The sequence below is a fragment of the Ictidomys tridecemlineatus genome, chromosome 5 (genome assembly GCF_052094955.1).
Source record: "Ictidomys tridecemlineatus isolate mIctTri1 chromosome 5, mIctTri1.hap1, whole genome shotgun sequence".
Lineage (NCBI taxonomy): Eukaryota > Metazoa > Chordata > Mammalia > Rodentia > Sciuridae > Ictidomys > Ictidomys tridecemlineatus.
Genome location: NC_135481.1, coordinates 30,697,529 through 30,719,656, shown reverse-complemented (window position 1 = coordinate 30,719,656; position 22,128 = coordinate 30,697,529). Strand labels below are relative to the sequence as shown.

At 33.2% G+C, this 22,128-nt stretch overlaps 1 protein-coding gene across 4 annotated transcripts in view; it reads right to left on the bottom strand.

Annotated features, from left to right (window-relative positions):
- Positions 1-2,125: 2,125 nt before the first annotated feature.
- Positions 2,126-22,128, bottom strand: part of Sppl2a (signal peptide peptidase like 2A) — a 47,155-nt gene continuing 27,152 nt past the window's right edge. For 2 of the 4 annotated variants that reach the window (XM_078049622.1, XM_078049625.1), the window contains 6 exons: positions 18,817-18,873; positions 18,573-18,626; positions 17,874-17,976; positions 13,447-13,524; positions 11,322-11,482; positions 2,126-5,113 (listed from right to left, as the gene is read on the bottom strand). In XM_078049622.1, the coding sequence (XP_077905748.1) occupies positions 5,039-5,113; positions 11,322-11,482; positions 13,447-13,524; positions 17,874-17,976; positions 18,573-18,626; positions 18,817-18,873 (528 nt within the window). In that variant the 3' untranslated portion in view covers positions 2,126-5,038. Of the gene's footprint in view, positions 5,114-6,420; positions 9,678-11,321; positions 11,483-13,446; positions 13,525-17,873; positions 17,977-18,572; positions 18,627-18,816; positions 18,874-22,128 lie in introns of all 4 variants that reach the window. The other 2 variants (XR_013438784.1, XM_078049624.1) reach the window with 2 other exon arrangements.

Genomic DNA, 22,128 nt, shown 5'->3' with positions numbered 1-22,128 from the left:
TTTAGAAATCTGATATAATCCAACTGTCAATCAAGAGCTAGGAGGTGGTACTCAAGTGGGACCCTCTGGAAATTTTCTCTCCTACTCTAAAATAACTGAGTTCACAAAGAAGTGAGTTGTTGATTCTTTAGATGATCCATTTCTCCCTTGAGAGTGCCCCTGCCCTTCTTCTCTCTTCTACTAAACTTTCCTACACCTTCACTACACCTCAGGTCTCCCTTAAAATCTCGTGAAGACACAAGAGCCAAAAGCACAACACAACTTTGTGTTAATATGAATAATCCAGCAGATAGCATGAACACCAATTAAAAGTAGAATGATTAATATTTTGTATAATCATTTGTATTTTGAATGCTTAATAAAGTATGTAATAGCAAATGCAGAAGATACAAGATAATACAGGAGAAAGAAATCTCCTTCTCATCCCTGTGCCCCGCCATCTTATAATTTCACTCCCTAGATACAGTTCCTCTGTATCTTTGCAGATAGATGGGTCTGTGGGATGAAATAAGGTTCCTTTGCATCAGGGCATGCAGGGAAATAAAGGACTTTCTCATCATGCCATCAAGATAAACCATAGACACATATTTAGGCCAATCTCATCTAGGAATATAGCTCAGTGGTAGGTAGAATGCTTGCCTGGCATGGGTGAGGCCCTGGATTTGATACCAAGGTTAAAAAAAAAAAAAAGGCAATACAATGGCAATAAGGAATTTGGTAATTTGTGGAAACACATTTGCAAAGCTGCAAACACCAGGAATATTCCTCACAATTGATTAATACTTTCTTTTAAAAAGTCTATACATATATTAGTAAATATTTATTAAGTGCTAATATGTAACAATATAAATTCCCACCACCCTCAGATTGTGGATTTTAAGGGCAGTTTGTTAGACCTAAGTAAACACACTATTTTGTAAGAGTTGTTATATGTAAACACGATCTAGTAAACTTTTGGTTCATTTTCAATTATTTTTCACTACATAAAATAAAACAAATTCAGTTTTTATTTTAAAATAGAATTTATTAAATACTATAGTGAATTCCATACATTAAAAATGTTTTTCTTGTCAGTATTGGCACATGATGAATAATTTTAAGGTACTGGTAAATTAACACTTCAAAAAATCTTAAACTTGAAATCATGTTCCATTAGAAAATAAAGCCTAGTAGTGTTATAAAAGTATTGACACTTACATATCAAAGTGTAAAAAAAATTTGAGTGCTTAATAAAGTATATACTAGCAAATAAAGTATATAATAGCAAACCACATTACTTTTTCATAAGGTTCTCATTTCAGCAAAATACAACAGAAGGTTAAACAATAGGCAAAAGCCAACTAATTTACATTGACTTGTCTGCCTTACTGGGAAATATTGCAATGTAAGTGGATGAACTATAGATATTTTAAAAATAAGTATATTTCAAAGGAATAGAAAAGCTGTTTACAATACTTTTTGTTTAATCAAAGTACCACATGATGACATTAAAATTCTGCTTTATTTTAGTTGTACTTTATTTGCCACTAAGGTACAACTAAAATAATTTAACCCCCAATGAACATTTTCATATATAAAGGCTGTCCTAAGTATAGAAACACTAAACATGTTAATTTATATTTCCAGTCTTTGCTATATTAAGGCCTATATATTACTATCAATTTTTTTTACCTTAAAAATTCAGTGATCAAACACAATACTCATATTTCAAAGTTGAATAATTTGACTCAGATCTTTTGAAATTCACAGAGTATTTTTCTTCCAGGAAGCATAAAGTGATTTATAGTCAGCATTTTATTTGCATTACCCTCATATAACCCCCTTTAGAATTATCTTCTAAGGTAAACAGGGCACTGAAAATGAATTTTTTGAACTGTAAAATTGATCATTTATCATCATCTTGAATAAATTCAACTTTTAATCTTACCAATGGAAAACTATAAAGCCTCTTTAAACCAGTACCTCCCACTAGTCTGAAATATAATTCTTATGTTTCTGAAATTTCATCTGGCTATCAGGCTAAAATTGGAGGCCAAACTTAATAAATTAGTTCAAATATTTTTTAGTTAAATATAAAAATATTTTTTGGTTATATTTAATGCAGAAATTGAAAGAATGAAGAAAATTGGAAAATTCCTTTGTATTTATTATAAATGTATCATTCACCAAAATCTCTAGAGACATGTAGCTCAAATATACAAATGACAATAGCAAAGGGGCCCAAATTCTATCAAAAGGGTAATAAACCGCAGTCTCTTACAAGGAATTGTTGATGTAAAAAAAAATCTACAAGCTAGAAGGAAATAAAATACATTAGGATACCAACAAGGTCTTTCCTCATAAGCCTATTTATTTTTGCTGACTTAAACTGATAGAAAAATAATCAGTCTCACAGTCTGAGATAACTTGAGTTCTATTTGATAAGTCACAAAAATGTTCATAGGGACTTTCTAGCAGTAAATTTTTTTTTACAGTAAACATTAATAAGTATAACATATCTTGTTGTTCAGACACATTTGGAAAAACCCAGCATCTCTTCCTCTTAAAAGTTATTGGTGGTAGGAGAACACAAGAAGAAATGATAGAACTTTTTAAAGCCAAATTTTCATCTTCCCTATGCTTTGTTCATTTTGATTCCCAAAATAAAATATTCCTATATGTGGTCTAAATAACTATTTTGAACTAGTTTGCCAGGGAGACAGTTTAAGTTCAATAAAAAGTTGACATTGAGGGTGGAGAGACTCCAAAAACTTTACTTTTCTTTTTTTTGTGTGTTAGTGGAAACTGAACCCAGGGGTCCTCTACCTTTACATCCCCAGCTCTTTTAATTTTTTATTTTGAGAAAGGGTCTTATTAAGTTGCCCAGGTTGGCTTCAAAACTGCAATCCTCCTGCCTCATCCTCTCAAACAGCTGGGATTACAGGCATCTGCACTGATTTTTTTCCTTATTTCTATTTAGTAAGACTTCTTCCTTTTGGTTGTAGTACTGGAGGTCCAACCCAGGGCTTTGTATATGTTAGGCCAGTGCTCTACCATGCCCATAAATAAGCTTTTTTGTTGTTGTTTAAAAAGCTTTTATTTTTTAAGTTAATATGTACATTACCGAAAAAATAAATAAGCTTTTAATAGGTAACTAGAACAAGATTTTACTTCCTTAATAAATAATGATTACGTAAGTTTTTGTATCCAATAAGTCAGATTTCATATTTCAGTTAATGTTTTCCTGGAGTAAAAATTAGATTAAGAAATTAAAATATTAACTACTAGTTAATGAAATCAAATTATTTCAAGCAATTGTCTTACCTCAATGTAGTTTTTTAAAAAAGCATTTTTTTCATAGTATATAGTTGAGGCTTTTGAATATCATAAAGTTTGGATAATTTTGCTTAAAAAGCTGTATTTTGGTAAATATTTTATTGACATTATAAATGAAAATATAGTGAGAATTTTAAAATGCCACTTAATTTGTTCTTCTCTTTATCAAATGTGCCAAATAAATTAGATTCCTTTGAAAAAATCCAAACTTGATATAAAACAAAGGCAAAATTAAGATCAATTCTTACTTATAAATTGTCATAAATAAGAGGGCCCATAACTGTATTAAGTAGAAAGAAGAGTTGACTATAAATGGAGTTTCTCTATTTTCAATTTACTAAGCAAAAGTTAACAAATAAAAGCATCTAATGCTAAATTTAACGCAAACATCAAAGGTCTGTTCCATTTTGAAAGACATTAATTTTATCTTTTAATAAGTTAAATTGGTCTTAGAATGAGAGAATAGATTTCTTCACTTTTTTTTTAATGTGAAAGGATTTTGCTATGCTGTCCAGGCTGGTCTCAAATACTCCTCTTTCCCCAGTCTCCTGAGCATCTAGGACTACAGGTGTGTGCCATCATGCCTGGCGTCTGTTCACATATTTTGTGTATTATTTCACAGAAATGCAAAATCCTGTTGCTTTTGCAATCTCTTGTCATTTAGAAATTTCTTAGAGAAAATAAAAGAAAATAGAAAAACAATGTGCATTTCCAGGAAAATGTTCAAAGCCCCACCTGAGATTTTACAAAGAATGATAAAAAAGATTTTTCCAAGTTGGAAGTTACAGAGTGAATAACTGGTTCAACCCACTCATTTTGTAGGTGGAAAAATTGAGATACAAAAGTACACTTGTACTTGTATGCTTCCAAGGTTAATAGTTGTTATTTATGGGGAAAAAGTGAAAATTAGAAAAAAGGTAACAGGGAGGGGAAAGGATGTTACACATAGTGAGCCACATATATTAATATATAATTGGATCAGAATTTTTTTTTTAATGATCAAACCTTAACAGCAGCAAAACCAAATTTCAAAGATCAGAAATACCAGCTACATCTTCAAATAATGGTGTACCACTACAAACTAGACTTCAGTTTTTGTGTCCTTTAAATAACTTCTATATTTCTCTATATCTGGAAAAATATTCTAACACACATTGCAGTCTGAAGTAATTTAGTTTCTCAAGTTTAAAAAAAGGGTTGTAATTTTTAGAAAAAGTATAAAAATGTTTATATTTATTCCCAAATAATATATTTCTAAACTTGGTATGATATGAGGTCCTAATTTTCACTGTTATCTGCCTTCTTGCATGGTCTTAAATACTTTATTTTATAGAGGAGATAAAATATGTCTAATCCTTTAACAAAAAATCTTGCTTTGATAGTTACACTTTGATCTATCATTAGAGTTGAAAGAAATATATTTCAGTAAGGAAAATACAGGGATTAATCAAAATTCTTTTTAGAAAAATATACTGTATACAATACATCTTAGAAATTACACAGACCATATACTTTTATTTAATTCGAAGGCACAACTTTAACATAATTAAAAGTAAATGCGTTTTAATTATCTATGAAATAATTGTCTGTATCAGCTCATAAAAATATATATTTGCAAACACATCATTGAAAATGCTTTTGGATTGTCAATTCAGGAATTGAATTAAAAAGTCAAACTCTTATTTGTAGAAAATCAATAACATTATTGCAGGTCCATATAATATTATTGTTGGGCAATCTGTTCATCAGTAGTTGCTGAGTTTTCTTCATTTGTTGAACAGTCCAGATGGTCCATCATCTAGGCATGAATAAATAAAAGCTGTCAGAATATGAAAACTTTTAACCTGCCTCCTATATTCAATAATTCAACAAAAGGATTCCTAGTTTCTATAAAAGACACAGTGGGCATACACAGAGGGCTCCATGGAACTAACATTCCTTTTGTAATACTGTTCTGGTTCAATATCCATGCTCATAAGGAGATGGTTAGGGTAATAACAAATTTTTCAGGAAGCCTAAACATGTGACTCAGTGCCAATTTGATAACTGTTTTCTTTGGACCTTCTATTACTTTCATTTTGCAACGTGAATACTGCCCTTCATGGCAATGAAAATTCCACCACAAAAGGAAGATATTTCTGATGCTTATTCTAGGACATAATTCCACTTTATCTACCCCTATACATGGAAAATCTAAAACTAGATCCAGATGTCACTGTGAGAATACCTACTGGCTCTGGGACAGTGTAATCTTATTGACACCTTGAACTGATCTTAAGATAATTTAAGAATGATACATGGAATTTTTGAAACATTATATAACAAAAATTTCTACTAAAAAACAAACTTGCAGGCACTTAAAGGTCAAATGATACTTGCAAACAAAACCAAGACTATGTTTGCTATATAGACTATTTTAAAAGTATTACCTTTAAGCTTTTCTCAGTTGGTCTTTTCAGCTCTGCCCATATTCCCATAAAAATCGTTTTATATTTGGGAATAAAGGAGAAGAAATTGCTTAACATTTTCAGCAATTTTTACCCTGTTCTTAAGATAAAACTACTTAAAAATAGAAAAAAAGGATTTATTGTCTTTGGGCTGGAGATGAAACTCAATAGTAGAGCATTTTCCTAGCATGCATAAGGGCCTGGATTTGATCCCCCACCACCATCAACATTAAAAAAAAAAAAAAAAATCTTTGTTTTTCGTGAAGATCCTCGAAGACTTTTAGGCTAGTGATTAAATTTTAGTAATGTGATACACTATTTTTGTAAACTGGTTCTAAAAGCTTTAGAACACTAAGTTTTTTTTGAAAAGTAAGAAATGGGGGTTTTCTAAGTGGGGGTTTTGGATTTGCCAAATAAACAGAATACAACATGAGCTGAGGCTTTCAGTGACAATGTCTCAACCAATGGAGACAACTTAAAAAGCCCAGACCTGTCAATTCTCTGGGTCATATCAAGTCCCCAGTCAGTTCTGTGGTCCTTATTTGCCAAAGGTGCCCCCCCCGCACCTCCAGATTAATTTAGTTACATGTACACAGGAATTATAGGGAAGAAGGGGGAATAAAGAAATTGGGATGTAGCTCAGTAGGAAAGCACTTGCCCATTATGCATGAAGTCCTGTTTTCCATTCCCAGTACCACAAAAACAAACAAACAAAAAATTAAATACAATAAAAAGTTTGGAATTATAATACCGTAGTTCAGAGTTATTTATTCTCTTACATATTTCCAGGTTTGTGGTGTTTAAAAATAAATAAATAAAAGCCAAATTAAGACAGGTAACACGTATTAACCACTTCACTATTTGAAATATAAGATGAAACTGCTGAACAGTTAATATTTTTTTAATTATTTTCATTGTCAATAGACCTTTATTTTATTTATTTATATGCACTGCTGAGAGCCTAACCCAGTGCCTCACACAAGCTATGCAAGCTTTGACCCAAGCCCATGAACAGTTCATTTTAGTCACAATTTAAATGAAGAAAGGAAAGGAAAAACATGTGAGATATATATATATATATATATATATATATATATCCATATCCCTTGGGAGAGAAAACTGAAGCAGCATTGAAAGTATGAATGCTGGAAAAAGTCTTTCTTCCACAAGACCTGCTTACTCTAACAACCATCCCTAAAGAAATAAGGGCTTCCATATTCTATGTTATAAAATGTCTCTTCTTCCTAATCCCCAGGTACCTCACCAGCATTAAAATCTTATCACTAAATATAGAAACATGAAGTAAAACACTTTTCAAAGTCAATTTCTTGAGAAGTAAGCATATCTATCCCCTATTCATGTTTCTTTATTGAATTTTCAATAAAACCAGTGTAGAAACAAATAGCAAACTTAAAGTAAGCTTTTAGTAATACATCAACATAGATAATAAAGTTAATTGGCAAAAATGGTATAAATTTTCATAATATTTATAAATAGGCAATTTGTAGTTTGGAAAGGTGTCCCTTGAAATTGTGTCAGTTAACCTGGCACTTTCTGATAGCTCTACTTACTTAGAATTGAACCAATCTCCAGAAACAGTCTAACAAAACTCACTGAAGTAGGTAACTGGAGTTGTTGATCCTCAAGCAGAGTCATTCTAAGTATCTCTGTACTCTGACTTTTCAGTTACAGCTTGTGACTTCTAAAAATAAGTAAAGTACTAATGACATTTAACAGAGACAAACTCACTATTTCTTAGACATCAACAAACTGAAAACTTACTATCTACCCAGAGTAGAATAGCCCACCGGAAGTTATATAAATCTAACTTCACTGATTTAATATTAGAAATAAAGAAACAAAAATCCCCTAAGATGGTTCCTCTTAATTGTTCTACATACATCAAAATAATTATGACTCTGCTTGATTTTTCTCTTTAGAGAAAAATATATTTATTTACATTAATTAGAACTAAGGCTTTGAGTAAAATTGAACCAATGGAACTGAGTCCTGTAGTTCTTGAACCACTTCAGAAAAGGGTGAAAAGAAATATAGTATAACTAGCTTTGGGCTGTAGAAAAAAAATAGTTAATATTTCCAAATCAGCATTATTTTAATGATAACCCTATAGAAACATTACTTCTTCTGATGTGAGAAATTCACGGAAAAGGCTGACTGTCCTGTTTTCCTCTCCCTCTCTATTCTCACTCACTCTGTGAATGCCAATGACATTGTCACATTTCTGTCTGCATCCAGGTCTGTCTCCTGCCCATCAGACCCATTTATTCAACTGACTGTTCTTTCTTTCTTTCTGGTGAGTCCATAAGTACTCTGAAATGTCCAACACTGAATTCACGTCCAGCACTTAACATGTCCAATATTGAATTCATCATCTTCTTCCCCAAATCTGTTCTGTCGTCCATTCTTTCAACTCTACTTTCTATGCCTCTCCTCATACTGAATCTATCACCAGACACCAATAATTTTGCCTCCAAATTTCTCTTGACATTGTTGACTTTACTTTAATGTGGGTTACAAGACTCTACAGACTCTCACCCTTGCTTCCTTCTCCAGATGTCACCTCCTGTAGCTCCCCTAACCTCTCTCAACATTATAGCCATCCTGAACTTCAGTTCCTAGCATGTGCCATACTCTTTCCCCTCCAAGCCTTTGAAGATTTGGTTCCTTCAAGTTGAACACATGACTCAGCCTTAAAGTTTCAACATAAATTTAACATTCTTTAGAAAACCTCCCCCAAATTGCCTGTGGCCCTGTCCTGACAATACTGGATGTGTTGTCCCAACTCCTTATGAAGTAAACTTCGTTTAAAATGAGAAATTAATTTTGAGACTGACATGAGCCATTCATAGTTAATAGTCCTAAGGTTTTTCACATAAAAAATATTCTAACATGCAGATATGCCTAAATAACATTAATAGAGCATTCATTTCAGGTTAAATGGGTCAAGATTGGCCTTTCTTTAAAATTCCTAGAACAAAACCTTGACACTAAAATGTTATGTTTAAGGTTTTTTCTTTATGGAAGTTCCTGATATTCCAGTAAAGTCTGTTTGCATTGAAATTAAGAAGTGTTGAGAAACTCTTATCTACTGAGGTCAGGACCATCGCACCGAACCCTTAGTGAAGGCACTTAGTGGAGCAATTACCTCTGCTTTGCCCTATCACAGCAAACTTCCCTCCTCCATCCATCCTTATGCCTGTGTATCAGTGGTCTCATGAACAAAATGAGAGAAATTCTGAGTGGCTAAAATTCTATCAATAAAGAAACAGTTCAAAGTTCATGTCCATCTTGTGGTTGGTCTATAGTGTCATTTGTACTGTTATCTAACAAGAGATAGTTAACACAGGCTATTATAATTGGAAAAAGCACTGATTTAGAATTCTTCTGGTTAAATCTTGTAATTTCTTTTGAGATTTGGATAAATAATACCTGTGTTGCTTACCTCACAGTGCTGTTGTCTCAATTTATATTAAACTACTTAGAATATGTTTATGGCCACAAGGTTCTTGACTAAGCTAGTAAAATAACTTTTAATTTTTCCATGAAGATGACACCCACACAGTTTTTTTTGAGTGTGCGCTAAGGATTAAATCCAGTAACTCACACATACTAAGCAAGAACAGATTTTTTATTTTTAAAGATTTAAAAAGAAAAAATAAAAGTATATCCTGCAGTACATATTCTACTACTAATCTTTGAATGCCACATCCCCCCAAAGAACCTCTTAGCCTTTATTTATTTATTTATTTGTTTATTTATTTATTTATGACAGGATCTCACTGTGTTGCCCAGGCTGGCCTTGAACTGGGCTCAAGTGATCTTCCTGCTTCAGCCTCTTGAGTAGCTGGAACTGCTGGTGTGCATGAGAATACCCTGCTCTTTTTTTCCTTTTCCCTGGTAAAAAAGAATCATTGGTATTGACAGAAAAATCATTAGCAGTGTCTGGGATTGAAGCCAGGGCACTTTACTACTCAGCTACAATCGCCAACCCTTTCTATTTTTTACTTTAAGACAGAGTCTCCCTAAGTTGCTCAGGCTGGCCTCAATCTTGCAATCTTCCTGCCTCAGCCTCCTGAGTCCCTGGAATTATAGGTATTACTGCATCCAGCCTATAGAATACTATAAGTAGTTTTATATTTCTTTATTTAGTAAATGTTTATTGAGCATATCTATGAGATAGGAATAAGTTATAAAAAGCCTATTCTCATGGCTCCTTGAAAATCAAAATCTTGCCTGGCATGGTGGCACATGCTTGTAACCCCAGCAGCTCTGGAGGCTAAGGTAGGAGGATCATAAATTCAAAAACCAGCCTCAGCAACTTAGCGAGACTCTCTCAAAATAAAAAAATACAAAGGGCGAGGATGTCGCTCAGTGGTTAAGCACCCCTGGATTCAATCCCTGGTACCAAAAAGAAAAAAAAAAAAAGAAAGAAAGGAAGAAAATCAAAGTCTAGTAGGGAATGCAGTAGTCACTAACAATAAAATGTGATAAATTTATTGGTAATGGAAGGTGCCATGGAATCTAGAAATGGGACATCTAGTGCTTGTGAATTCAGGACAGGGCCACAGGCAATTTGGGGGAGGTTTTCTAAAGAATGTTAAATTTATGTTGAAACTTTAAGGCTGAGTCATGTGTTCAACTTGAAGGAACCAAATCTTCAAAGGCTTGGAGGGGAGAGAGTATGGCACATGCTAGGAACTGAAGTTCAGGATGGCTATAATGTTGAGGGAGGTTAGGGGAGCTACAGGAGGTGACATCTGGAGAAGGAAGCAAGGGTGAGAGTCTGTAGAGTCTTGTAACCCACATTAAAGTAAAGTCAACAATGTCAAGAGAAATTTGGAGGCAAAATTATTGGTGTCTGGTGATAGATTCAGTATGAGGAGAGGCATAGAAAGTAGAGTTGAAAGAATGGACGACAGAACAGATTTGGGGAAGAAGATGATGAATTCAATATTGGACATGTTAAGTGCTGGACGTGAATTCAGTGTTGGACATTTCAGAGTACTTATAGACTCACCAGAAAGAAAGAAAGAAAGAACAGTCAGTTGAATAAATGGGTCTGATGGGCAGGAGACAGACCTGGATGCAGACAGAAATGTGACAATGTCATTGGCATTCACAGTGAATGAGTGAGAATAGAGAGGGAGAGGAAAACACTCAAGAACTGTGACCAAGAAGTTTCTGCCATTAGGGGTACTACTGATTAACTGTGAGGTAAAACAAGACAAGGAAGACAATATGGGGATATTTTGATTAGGGTTGACACAAAATCTTTGTTCAATTTAGAATTTGAACTTGGGGCTGTTAGTGAGAGCAACATCTACTATCTTATAGAATTATGTATGGTTCTTGTTATTTTCATCACTGGCCATCTTGTTTTCTTTGATGCCTCCCACGGTTTGATGGTAGTTTTGTCTTGAGTTACCCACTAGGTTTTTGGCATTAGATTGCAATGAGAGATAAGAACTGATGTTGCAGCAGGTAGACATATATATTCTTCCAGCTAAATTTAGTGAATTATTAAGTATAAGCACATACCTGGTAGCTGCTACCTTTCCAGAATTTTTTCATTTCCTTACGTCTCCAAGCAACAATTGAGGCAGTAATAAGTGTGCAAGGTACTAAATAGAGAAGAGCAGGTTGCCCCCTTTTCATCAGTGTCAGAACAACAAATGTAAGTATCATACCAACAGCATAGGCTGCAAGAAGAATATCAAGCATTAGTTATTTCTACATGCTACCAAAGGTAGATTTCCTCCATTATAGTTCTTCAAATATTTTTGAGAACACTTTTGTAATGACTTCCTATCATAATTTCACTGTTTTCCTAGATAGTAATGAGCAGAGACAGTCTATAGAACTTTTGAAAAATTTAAAATTGGAAAAATATAATAACTTAAGAAAAAGTACCAATTGTTTCTCGTTATTAAGAATGTTGAGTTGTTTACATTTTAAATAATTCAATCTGTACCTATAGGAAGCAAGGGTTGCTTTGAAAAAAATTTTCCAAATACTAAATACATATTTCCTAGGCTTCTTTAATAAGCACACACCAAACATTATGTGAAATTTTCATAACGATTCATGGTTTCCTTATGAACATAAGTTCTCGGACTATTAGAGCTGGAAGGACCTTTGCAGACAGTTTAGTTACTCATTTTAAAAATGAGGAAATGGAGGATAAGGGAAGTGGTGCAGGTTGCTCAGATTTACGGCAGAAGTGATAAAGCCTTGGGGCTGGGCTCCAGGGGTAGAGCGCTTGCCTAGCATATGCAAGGCCCTGGGTTTGATCCTCAGCACCACATAAAAATAAATAAAGGTATTGCATCCAATTACAACTAAAAAATAATTTAAAAAAAGAATTGATAAAGTCTCCTATAATCTGTCTCAATGTGTTCTTTTTTTTTTTTTAAAGAGTGAGAGAGAGGGAGAGAGAAAATTTTAATATTTATTTTTAAGTATTTGGCAGACACAACATCTTTGTTTGTATGTGGTGCTGAGGATCGAACCCGGGCCGCGCGCATGCCAGGCGAGCGCGCTACCACTTGAGCCACATCCCCAGCCCCCTCAATGTGTTCTTTAGCCTGTCATGGTCATTAGTGGGTCAAATCTAACCCATTAATGTCTTTAAGATACCATAATTAGGGGCTGGGGATGTGGCTCAAGCAGTAGCGCTCGCCTGGCATGCGTGCGGCCCGGGTTCGATCCTCAGCACCACATACAAAACAAAAGATGTTGTGTCTGCCAAAAACTAAATAATAAATATTGGAATTCTCTCTCACTCTCTCTCTTAAAAAAAAAAGAGTACCATAATTAATGACTGCAGACCAGCTTTCTTATTCCTGTATATTCTTTTCTTTATCTCTAACTTAGGTGTTCTTTCTTGTTGTCAGGATACTAATTCTTACAAACATCCTTGTCTAGTACTAATATATATTTAAAAAAAATAAATGATAAAGTATTTTGGAGGGGAGAGTAGAATCTTTATTATTCATTTATTTATTTTTAATGTGGTGCTGAGGATCGAACCCAGTACCTCACACATGTGAGGCAAGTGCTCTATCACTGAGCTACAGCCCCAGCCCACTATATTAATATACATTTTTAGTTTACTGGATTTAATTCCACTGTAGACTTGAAAACTTTGCTAGAACAGCATCTAACTGGCTCTGGTGCAGATCATTTACTTAAGCATAAAGCGCTTTGGTGTGTGAACTTTAAGATATCCATTTGATATGTTAAGAAATAGTAGGGTATATTTTGGCTTACTTTCTTTTATTAACTCTGTTCTCATTAATAAAAGTAGAGGTTTAAGTGACAATTACCTTTTGCTGTTCCAGGTGAGATACTATTGTGTAATAAATTAAAATACAAACTTTGCATACCTTTTTTAAAAAATCTAGTAATAATCAATTTACTGACTATTTGTGTGCCAGGTATTTTAATAAGCATTATACATCTAGTTTTCTTTTTAAGCCACCAAAACCTTGTGATATAAATTGTAAAGTATAATTATCCCTTTTGATAGAAAAATATATATTAATAATTTATGGCAAATAATTAGAATTTGGAACTCCTAAGTTTTAGATCTTTGTCTTTTCTTCAGGCATCCCAATTCAATATATATATATATATATATATATAAAGAAGAAACAAAATTTACCAATTATAGAAGAAATATAGTATATAGAAGAAGAACCAGTCTGAACATCAAATCTTCTACAGTATGCAACCAACAGGCCTAAAAAACAAAAATAAAAATTCCACATTATTTCTTTAAAACAACACCAGTAACACAAATTCAATTATTAACTAAGGGGAACAATATATATTGTTCTATATTTCACTTTCCTTTTTGCATTATGAGATCATTAAAGTACCTCAAATTCTGGAAAAGTTTGATATACTGATTTCCAAAATTTAATGCTATATTTTAAAAAGATTCCCTAGGGGCTAGGGTTGTGGCTCAGAAGTAGAGTGCTTGCCTACCATGCGTGAGACACTGGGTTCAATCCTCTGAACCATATAAAAATAAAAAATAAAGATATTGTGTCCATCTATAACTAAAAAAAAAGTTAAAAAAAGATTCTCTAAACCATTAAACAGTGTTTAAAAACATGATTTTTATTACTTGTTCTTTCATGTTACGGAAAAAATTTTTTAAATGTTTCACTACAAAGTATATTGAATAGACAAGTGAGATTACATAAAACGAAAAAGCTTCTGCATAGCCACAGAAATGATCAAGAGTGAAAATATAACTTATGGTATAGGAATACTGAAAATCATACATGTGATAAGAGGTTGATCCAAAATACATGTGGTACTCCCAAAACTCAATGATCAGAAAACATAACCCAATTTTAAAATGGACAAAGGAGGGGCTGGGGTTGTGGCTCAGCAGTAGAGTGCTGGCTTTACGTGTGAGGTCCTGGGTTCCATCCTCAGCACCACATAAAAATAAATAAATAAAATAAAGGTACTGTGTCCAACAAACTCTAAAAAATAAGAAATATTTAAAAAAAATAAAATGGACAAAGGAAGCCGATGTGGTGGCATGTGCCTATAGTTCCAGCTACTTGGGAGGGTATAAAGCAGTATGATCACTTGAGCCCAGAAGTTTGAAGCCAACCTAAGAAACATAGAGAGATTGTCTCAAAAAACAAAACAAAACAAAGGACAAAGGATTTAAATAGACATTTCTCAAAATAAGATATACATGGCCAACAGGTAGATGAAAAAATGTCCAAAATCACAGATCATGAGAGAAATGCAAATCAAAACCACAATGAGATATTACTGCAGAACTGTTAAAATGGCTTACATAAAAAACTGAAAAGATAAGTGTTGGAGAAGATGTGGAGAAAAGGGAATTGCACACTATTGGAGGGAATACAAATGAGTATAGCCATTATAAAAAATGATTATTTGATGTTCCTCAAATAATAGAAAACAGAACTATCATATGATTTAGCAATTCCACTACTGGGTGTATAATAAAGAAAGTGAAATCAGTACGTGAAGAGACATGTGTACTCCCATATTCACTGCATCATTATTTACAATATCCAAGATGTAAAATCAATCTAAATGTGCATTAATGAATTAACAGATAAAAAATGTGCTATATAGAAAAAAATGAGATATTATAAATACTTTAAAGAGAAATAAATTCTGTCATTTGTGACAATATAAATCAAACTGGAAGATGTTATGTTAGGCAAAATAAGCCAGGCACAGGACAGATACTGCATGATCTCACTTGCAAGTTCAATCTAAAATAGTTGAGTTTAGCTGGGTGTGGTGGCACATGCCTATAATCCCAGTGGCTCAGGAAGCTAAGGCAGAAGGATCACAAGTTCAAAGCCAGACTCAGAGATCTAGTGAGACCCTAAACAACTTAGCAAAACCCTGCCTCAAAATAAAAAATAAAAAGGGCTAGGGATGTGGTTCAGTGATTAAGTGCCCCCAGATTCAATCCCTGGTATTCACACCCCCCTCTAAAATTTCCCCCAAACAAAAAATCCCCCCCCCAACCAAAATCTTGAATTTATACAAGTAGAGAGTAAAATGGGAGTTAACAGGGGCTGGGGTGAGATATTGCTGAAAGGTTAAAAATTTCACTTAAATTGGAGGAATAAAGCTAAGGTTTATTGTACAACATGGTAATGACAGTTACTAGCCCTGTGTTATATTCTTGAAAACTGCTAGGAGTAGACTTTAAGTGTTCTTATCACAAAAAAATTAGTATGTGATGGTGTATGAATTAAAGAAAGTAGACAAAATAAAACTAGTAGTAATTTTAAAAACCAGTATGTGCAGTAATGTATATGTTCATTAGCTTGATTAAGCCATTCCATAATGCATATGTATTTCAAAATATAAACACAATAAATACATACACATTTTGTCAATTTAAATAATATATATGTAAGTATGTTTAAAAATATACTTAAAAGGCATCAAGGAAGGCAATTTAACTGGGATCAAAAAAGTTTCCTTGGGCTAAAGATATAGTTCAGTTGGTAGAATGCTCGTCTAGTATGTACAAGGCCCTTGGTTCAGTGCCCAGCACAACCACCAAAAATAAAAAAAAAAATAAAAAAATAAAAATAGGGCTGGGGATGTGGCTCAAGTGGTAGTGTGCTCGCCTGGCATGCGTGCAACCCGGGTTCGATTCTCAGCACCACATACAAACAAAGATGTTGTGTCCGCTGAAAACTAAAGAATAAATATATAAAAAAAATAATAAAAAATAAATAAAAATAAAAAAGTCTCCTTCCTGGTACCATAAAATGATTTGGAGTTTTAATATGAAAAATTCAACAATGAAATACAAGCTTTCATTTGTAAACATGAAAATATGCAGACATAATTTATTCCAAACCCATTTCTTATAAGAAATTTATTGAACCTCTCCAAAGAAGAAATCTCATACTGTATTTATTAAATAAATACTTTATAAAACAACAGAATGACATTCAACCACTTAAAAAACATAGAATAACTAGACTATCTTTACTGGTTGCTTGAATTAATTAGCTTTAGTCTGTCATATAACTAATAAAACAAGTTCTCTGTTACGTTTTACTACATTTGCTGTTTACACATCTCTATGTGTTAAAAAAAAATTGCAACCCTCCTCCTAAATTAGAATTCAGCTCTTAAGATTGAATCACTGTCAATAACTCTGCTCCTAGGGACATATTTCTGTTTGAGATAGTATTTGAGATTTACTGAAAGAATGTGATATTTATATAATATTTTTACCAATTCTATGCCAAAATTTATACATAAAATCTTATAGCACTTAGTATGACACTAAGTCAAAATGATATATTTAAATATCAAGTTTAAAGATATTCAAGAAACTATAAGGTTACTCAATAGAATGCATTCCCTTCCTTATGGATAATATGAATGAAAACTCACTGAACTAAGTTGCTATACTGGACTTCGTCATGTCAACTCATAAGGTATTATTGCTAGCTTTTCTCTCCTGTCTGTACCCACAACCCATACATACACATATGCATAGTTTTAGTAGGTAAACAGAAGGGCTTTTGCAAAAGAAAGCCAGTATTTTTTACTCATTCACAGGTAGTTAGTGCATAAGAAGACTGGAAGAATAGTAAAAAAGGATGAACTTCCAACTGATAAATACTATTAATTACTTCTAAACTATATTATTTTTATGAATATAATCTCAAGATTTTATTCATAATAAACAAGAGATGAATCTTAGACCTAGATCACTGGCCTTTTCCCAGTTCACAATCTCTTAATAGCCAGCATTCTCTTAGACCCACAGATGGGCTCAACACACTCATGCCTCATCTCAATCTTGGTAGTTTTAGCCTTCAGAAAATTGGCCACTCTGCTTCCAGTCCTAATACTGCTGTACCTTGGCAGAGAATTTTTGCCTTTTTTGTACTGTATTACTTAGTGGGACTGTTGCTTGTCATAGTTCTTATATAAGTCCCGCAAGTTTTAGGGACATTCACCATATTTGCAAGAGCAGCTATTGGCACAGAAAGCTAAACTGTATCATAACTTGTCTGGGATTAAGTTAATTCAATAAGTAATCCAATAAGGACAATAAGGCACATTTCCGATATCTGTAAGGATAAGGTGAGTGAGTTCCCTAAAAACTTTCTTTTTATGTTAGAAAGCCATAAAAATGGTGTTCTATTGTTTCTCCTCTCGAACATGACTTTGTGTAGTATAATTAAACTATTTCCCAAAACATAACTATTATTAAAAACTAAAAGTAATAGAAAGTAAATGTTTGGAACTGTTATATCCAACTCCTAAATAGGGTCACAAAATATACTTTATTGGGGAAGGTTAAACTAATCCTAGATGCTTGCTTTAAGATACTTTTCAGCCATGGAAGATCTTACTTGATTTTTACTATTTGGGCTTTATCTTATATCCCTCAAAATGTTTTTTTCCTACCTTGTTACTGAGTGTAGCTACAGTAACAGCCAAAAATACTTAATATGGAATAGGTAAATTTTCACGGATACTGTACATGTGATGATTTTTTAACCATCAGCATTTTTTACTAAAATTGTTATAATCACTTACCTGGTACAATAATGTCTCCAAAACCCAATAATGAAACAGGCAGGAGGCACACATGCATTATTGAGAAATAAATCAGCTTTGGTATCTTGATGACTACTGGTAACTGTTGGAAAAAAAAAAGAAAGAAGGAAGGAAGGAAGAAAGAAAGGAAGGGAGGAAAGGAGGGAAGGGAGGGAGAAAGGGAAAACAAGAAGGAAGAAAGACAGGAAGGAAAACCACCAATAAACCTCTTCCCAATCTTTCTTTCAGAAAGGAAAGACATTAGAATGAAGAACATTTTCAAACTGACATTGAAAAAAAAAATGAAATCAGAGGACATAAACCAAGCACATACATGTGTATGTGTATATATTTATATATATATGTATATATATAAAAAATATGTATGAGTAGATATATGCATATATGTATGTGTGTATGCATACATATATGTGTAACAAACTCTACATGTAAAGAAAAATTGAAAAATATAAACTTATAGTTTTGGGAAAATGAAATCCAATACTTGTAGGATTAAGCATATTAGTCCACTATACCCACATCTAACTTTTTTTTTGTTCGTTTTTACCAAGAATAGGACTCAGAATTTGAAATAATTTTTTTTTTGGGCAAATCTGGATTTTTTTCCCCCAAAGAAAAGTCTTGTCTCAGAGGGTATGATTTAAAGTCCAATGAACATATCTGAAATACAGTCCTTACTTTCTCATGGGGAGCTGAGGGTTGAGCAGTGGCTTCCTCAAAGTTTCCAACATTCTAGGATGAAACCCAAGTCAATAGGTATTTAATAATCTAGAATAACTAAGAAAAGGGCTACATTTTGTGAGAAATAAGTTTATAATACCTTAACATGCACTACATGACCAATGAATTACACAGGAAGGCAAAAGTTAACTGAATACACATATTCACTGGACAGGAATTTCTATTTAGTTGCCATTTCTACCTTTTCAGTATTTCCAAAAGGTCCAGCTGCAAGTTCAACCATGATACTCTCACCATTCTAAAGAGAAGGAAGATTAAAGAAGTTATTTAATCTTATTTATTTATTTAATCTTATTTATTTATTTATTTAAAGAAGTTATTTAATAAAAAAGAACAATTTGTCACTATTTACGAATGACTTACACATTATGGTATATGGCTTAAAGTAAAGTAATTGAAAATGAGCTATAGACTGCTTTTTTCAAAACAGTCTCTGTGTGCAAACAGCAAAAATTGAACTAATCACAAACAAAAATCACACTATTACACTTTATTAAACTCAATAATTACCAGAAACTGGAGAAACAAAAACAACAAAAAAGGCAGGCACAGATTATTCAAAACTACCATGAGCTCTGGATTGCACTGACATATTAATATCTAACATTTGTAATGGGTTATAAATTTCAAGTATTTTAATCTTTCATTATATAAAAGATTAGTATTTATATTATATACTATGTATTTACATTATATACATAGTATTTATATTATATACTATGTTCTTACTCATTTTCAGCAATATCAGTAAAGAGGGCCATACTAAGATCTCTTAATTTTAGCTTTGTAACAAACATAGACCACTTTATTTGAATAAATAGATATTTGACCTTCTGACTATTCACAACAACAAAACAATGAAGCCAAATGTGAAAAGACCCAACCCCACAGAACCTGAGGAGTTTCTCCAGCCTGATACTGTCCAATTTCAGTTCTGCATGCTATGTTCCAATCAAAACATTTACCTTAGATGAATTTCCCTCCCTGTATCTGGCTAAAGTCTTTTTATGTGTTCTCTGTGAGGAGTTCATTTAAAAGTTTTCTTCTGATAGTCAGGTCTATTGTGAAGAGGGGAAACATTTTGTAGTAGGTTAGATGCATAAAATTCTTACTTTCTGTTTCACAGTATGATAAATATATCAGCTAAACTGGTAGATGAAAGATAAATGTTGAATTTTAGGAAAATGTGATTGATTAACTATAATATTTTCCAAGTGGGTGGGGTGCAAATGAGAAATCACTCGAGTATTTTCAAAGACCTCACTAATAACCTGAACCAAGTAGAAAGATAAAATCCCTAGCTAGGTTTACTTTGGTTCACTATTTAGTTGCTATTTAAGACATTTAGTTGAAGATCATCATGGACATCCTCCATACATTCAAAGATATGAGGAAATACTATATGAGAGATACTATAGGGTATATGCTGGTGGATGAAAAAACAATAAGTAAGACAGGCTCTTGGGGAGAAAGGGGAGAGAAGGAGGCATGGGGACAGGAGAGGTAGTGGAATGAGATGAACATCATTACCCTAGATACATGTATGACTGCACATATGGTGTGATGCTACATCATGTACAACCAGAGAAATGAAAAGTTGTGTTGCAAATGTGTACAATGAATCAAAATGCATTCTGCTATCATATATAACTAATTAAAATAAATTAATTAATTTTACAAAAAGACAGGTTCTTATGACTATACACCTACAGCCAGCTGTCCTGCCAACTCACTAGAAAGTCTAGTAATACATGGGTCAAGAACATGTTCCTGCCAACTCACTAGAAAGTCTAGTAATACATGGGTCAAGAACATGTTTAGAATACTGAATATTTAATTCTTCAAATTTACAGTGAATACTACAAAAATAAGCAAATAATTATCTGATTTTCATTTTGAACTACCTGTCTATAGCCTTAATAAAAAAAAAATCAGACTGAGAAGAGTTAATGTAAATCTACAATAGTGAATTCCAAAGATCACTTCAGCTTTTTTTCCACTGTATCAAATTGCTAGAAATCACATTCCTAGTCAGTAGGAACTGAGATGAAAAAAGAACATGAAAATTTTCTTAAGCACATAAGAGAGAAGGCTTAAAGACACCTTTATTATTATACTACACCTTCACATTTCTGAAACCTTGTATACATAGGGAACTGAAATCATTTGCTAGAAGACATGTTTGGCATTCATAAAGTGATATTAAGGTTAAATTGGAAAATTATTTTTAAAAAGTTTACTTATAGTTTCTAACAATATCCACTGTGTATTATACTGTGGGTCCTATAACTATGGACTATCTGCTGACTTATAGACTTTGCAGAGAGAATGCTACAATTTCATTATAATATTTCTGATGCAGTATCCCATAAAAACATTTTTTAACCAAATAAATTTACACAAATCAGGACAGCTTTAGAAAGACCTGAAGAAGTGTTTCAACAAATCACCAATTTTACATATCATCCTTAATACCAGTTCTATGCTTTTTTTTTTTTTAGATTATTACTGCTCAATGAAGTCAATGAATCGAATGGCTCATCAATAAGGCATGGAAATGTGCTAGTAAAACAGTGTGGGAAGTGATAATTTAAGACAGTTAACTATTATTTGTAACCTAGCTGAAGTTTTAGCTTCCCACAGGGCACATATTTGTCCTTATGCCATCAAAGCAAATATTAGAAGTGCAGATTTTTATAGTGATTTCACAGATGGCAGAATATTAAAAAAAATGATTAAGAACCAGTAGGGGCTGGGGAGTGTAGCTCAATGGTAGAGTGCTTGCCTAGTATGTGCAACCTGGGCTGCATCCCCCACATTGCGAATGAGAACCATAATAATAACCAACCACCCCCACCTGAGGGGAAGAAAAGAAGTACACATAAAATTCAAAATATGTAAGAGTGATAAAGGAGGAAGAGATGATATAGAAAATAAAATCAGAGAAATTGTAGAAAACTAAATAATAAATAATAACATATTCATGAGACAGGAAAAGGGTCAAAGTAGAAAAACCGGAAAAATAATGGACAACTATATATACCCAATACTTCTTATTTTATTGAGGAACTAGTTGTGAAGCTAAGAATATATGACCTATGAGCTGCCAGTCATGGCAACCAGTCTAAGAGAATGGACAAATGGACAGAGGCTAAAAGGATGCTTGTGGCAATGGGTCTATTTTCTCCTGGAGTCAACACTATCCTAGCTTCTAAACACACACCTGGGACCTTTTTAGGCTTAGGTTGGGTTCTTTCAGTTGCAACCAAAAGATGGAATGGTGGAAAGCTAGCAAGACTTCCTCACATAATGAATTAGGAAATGGAGGCAGAAAGGACCAAGTCACTTACCCAGGGTTACAAAGTTACAGAGTTAAACTCTAGGCTTTCAGACTTCCAGTGCACTGCTCTTTCTTAGAGCTAGGACTTGGGAAATTAAACTAGCAATGACACATTTCTTTCCATACTTCCCCACTGCCTTCTTCCTTCTCTCC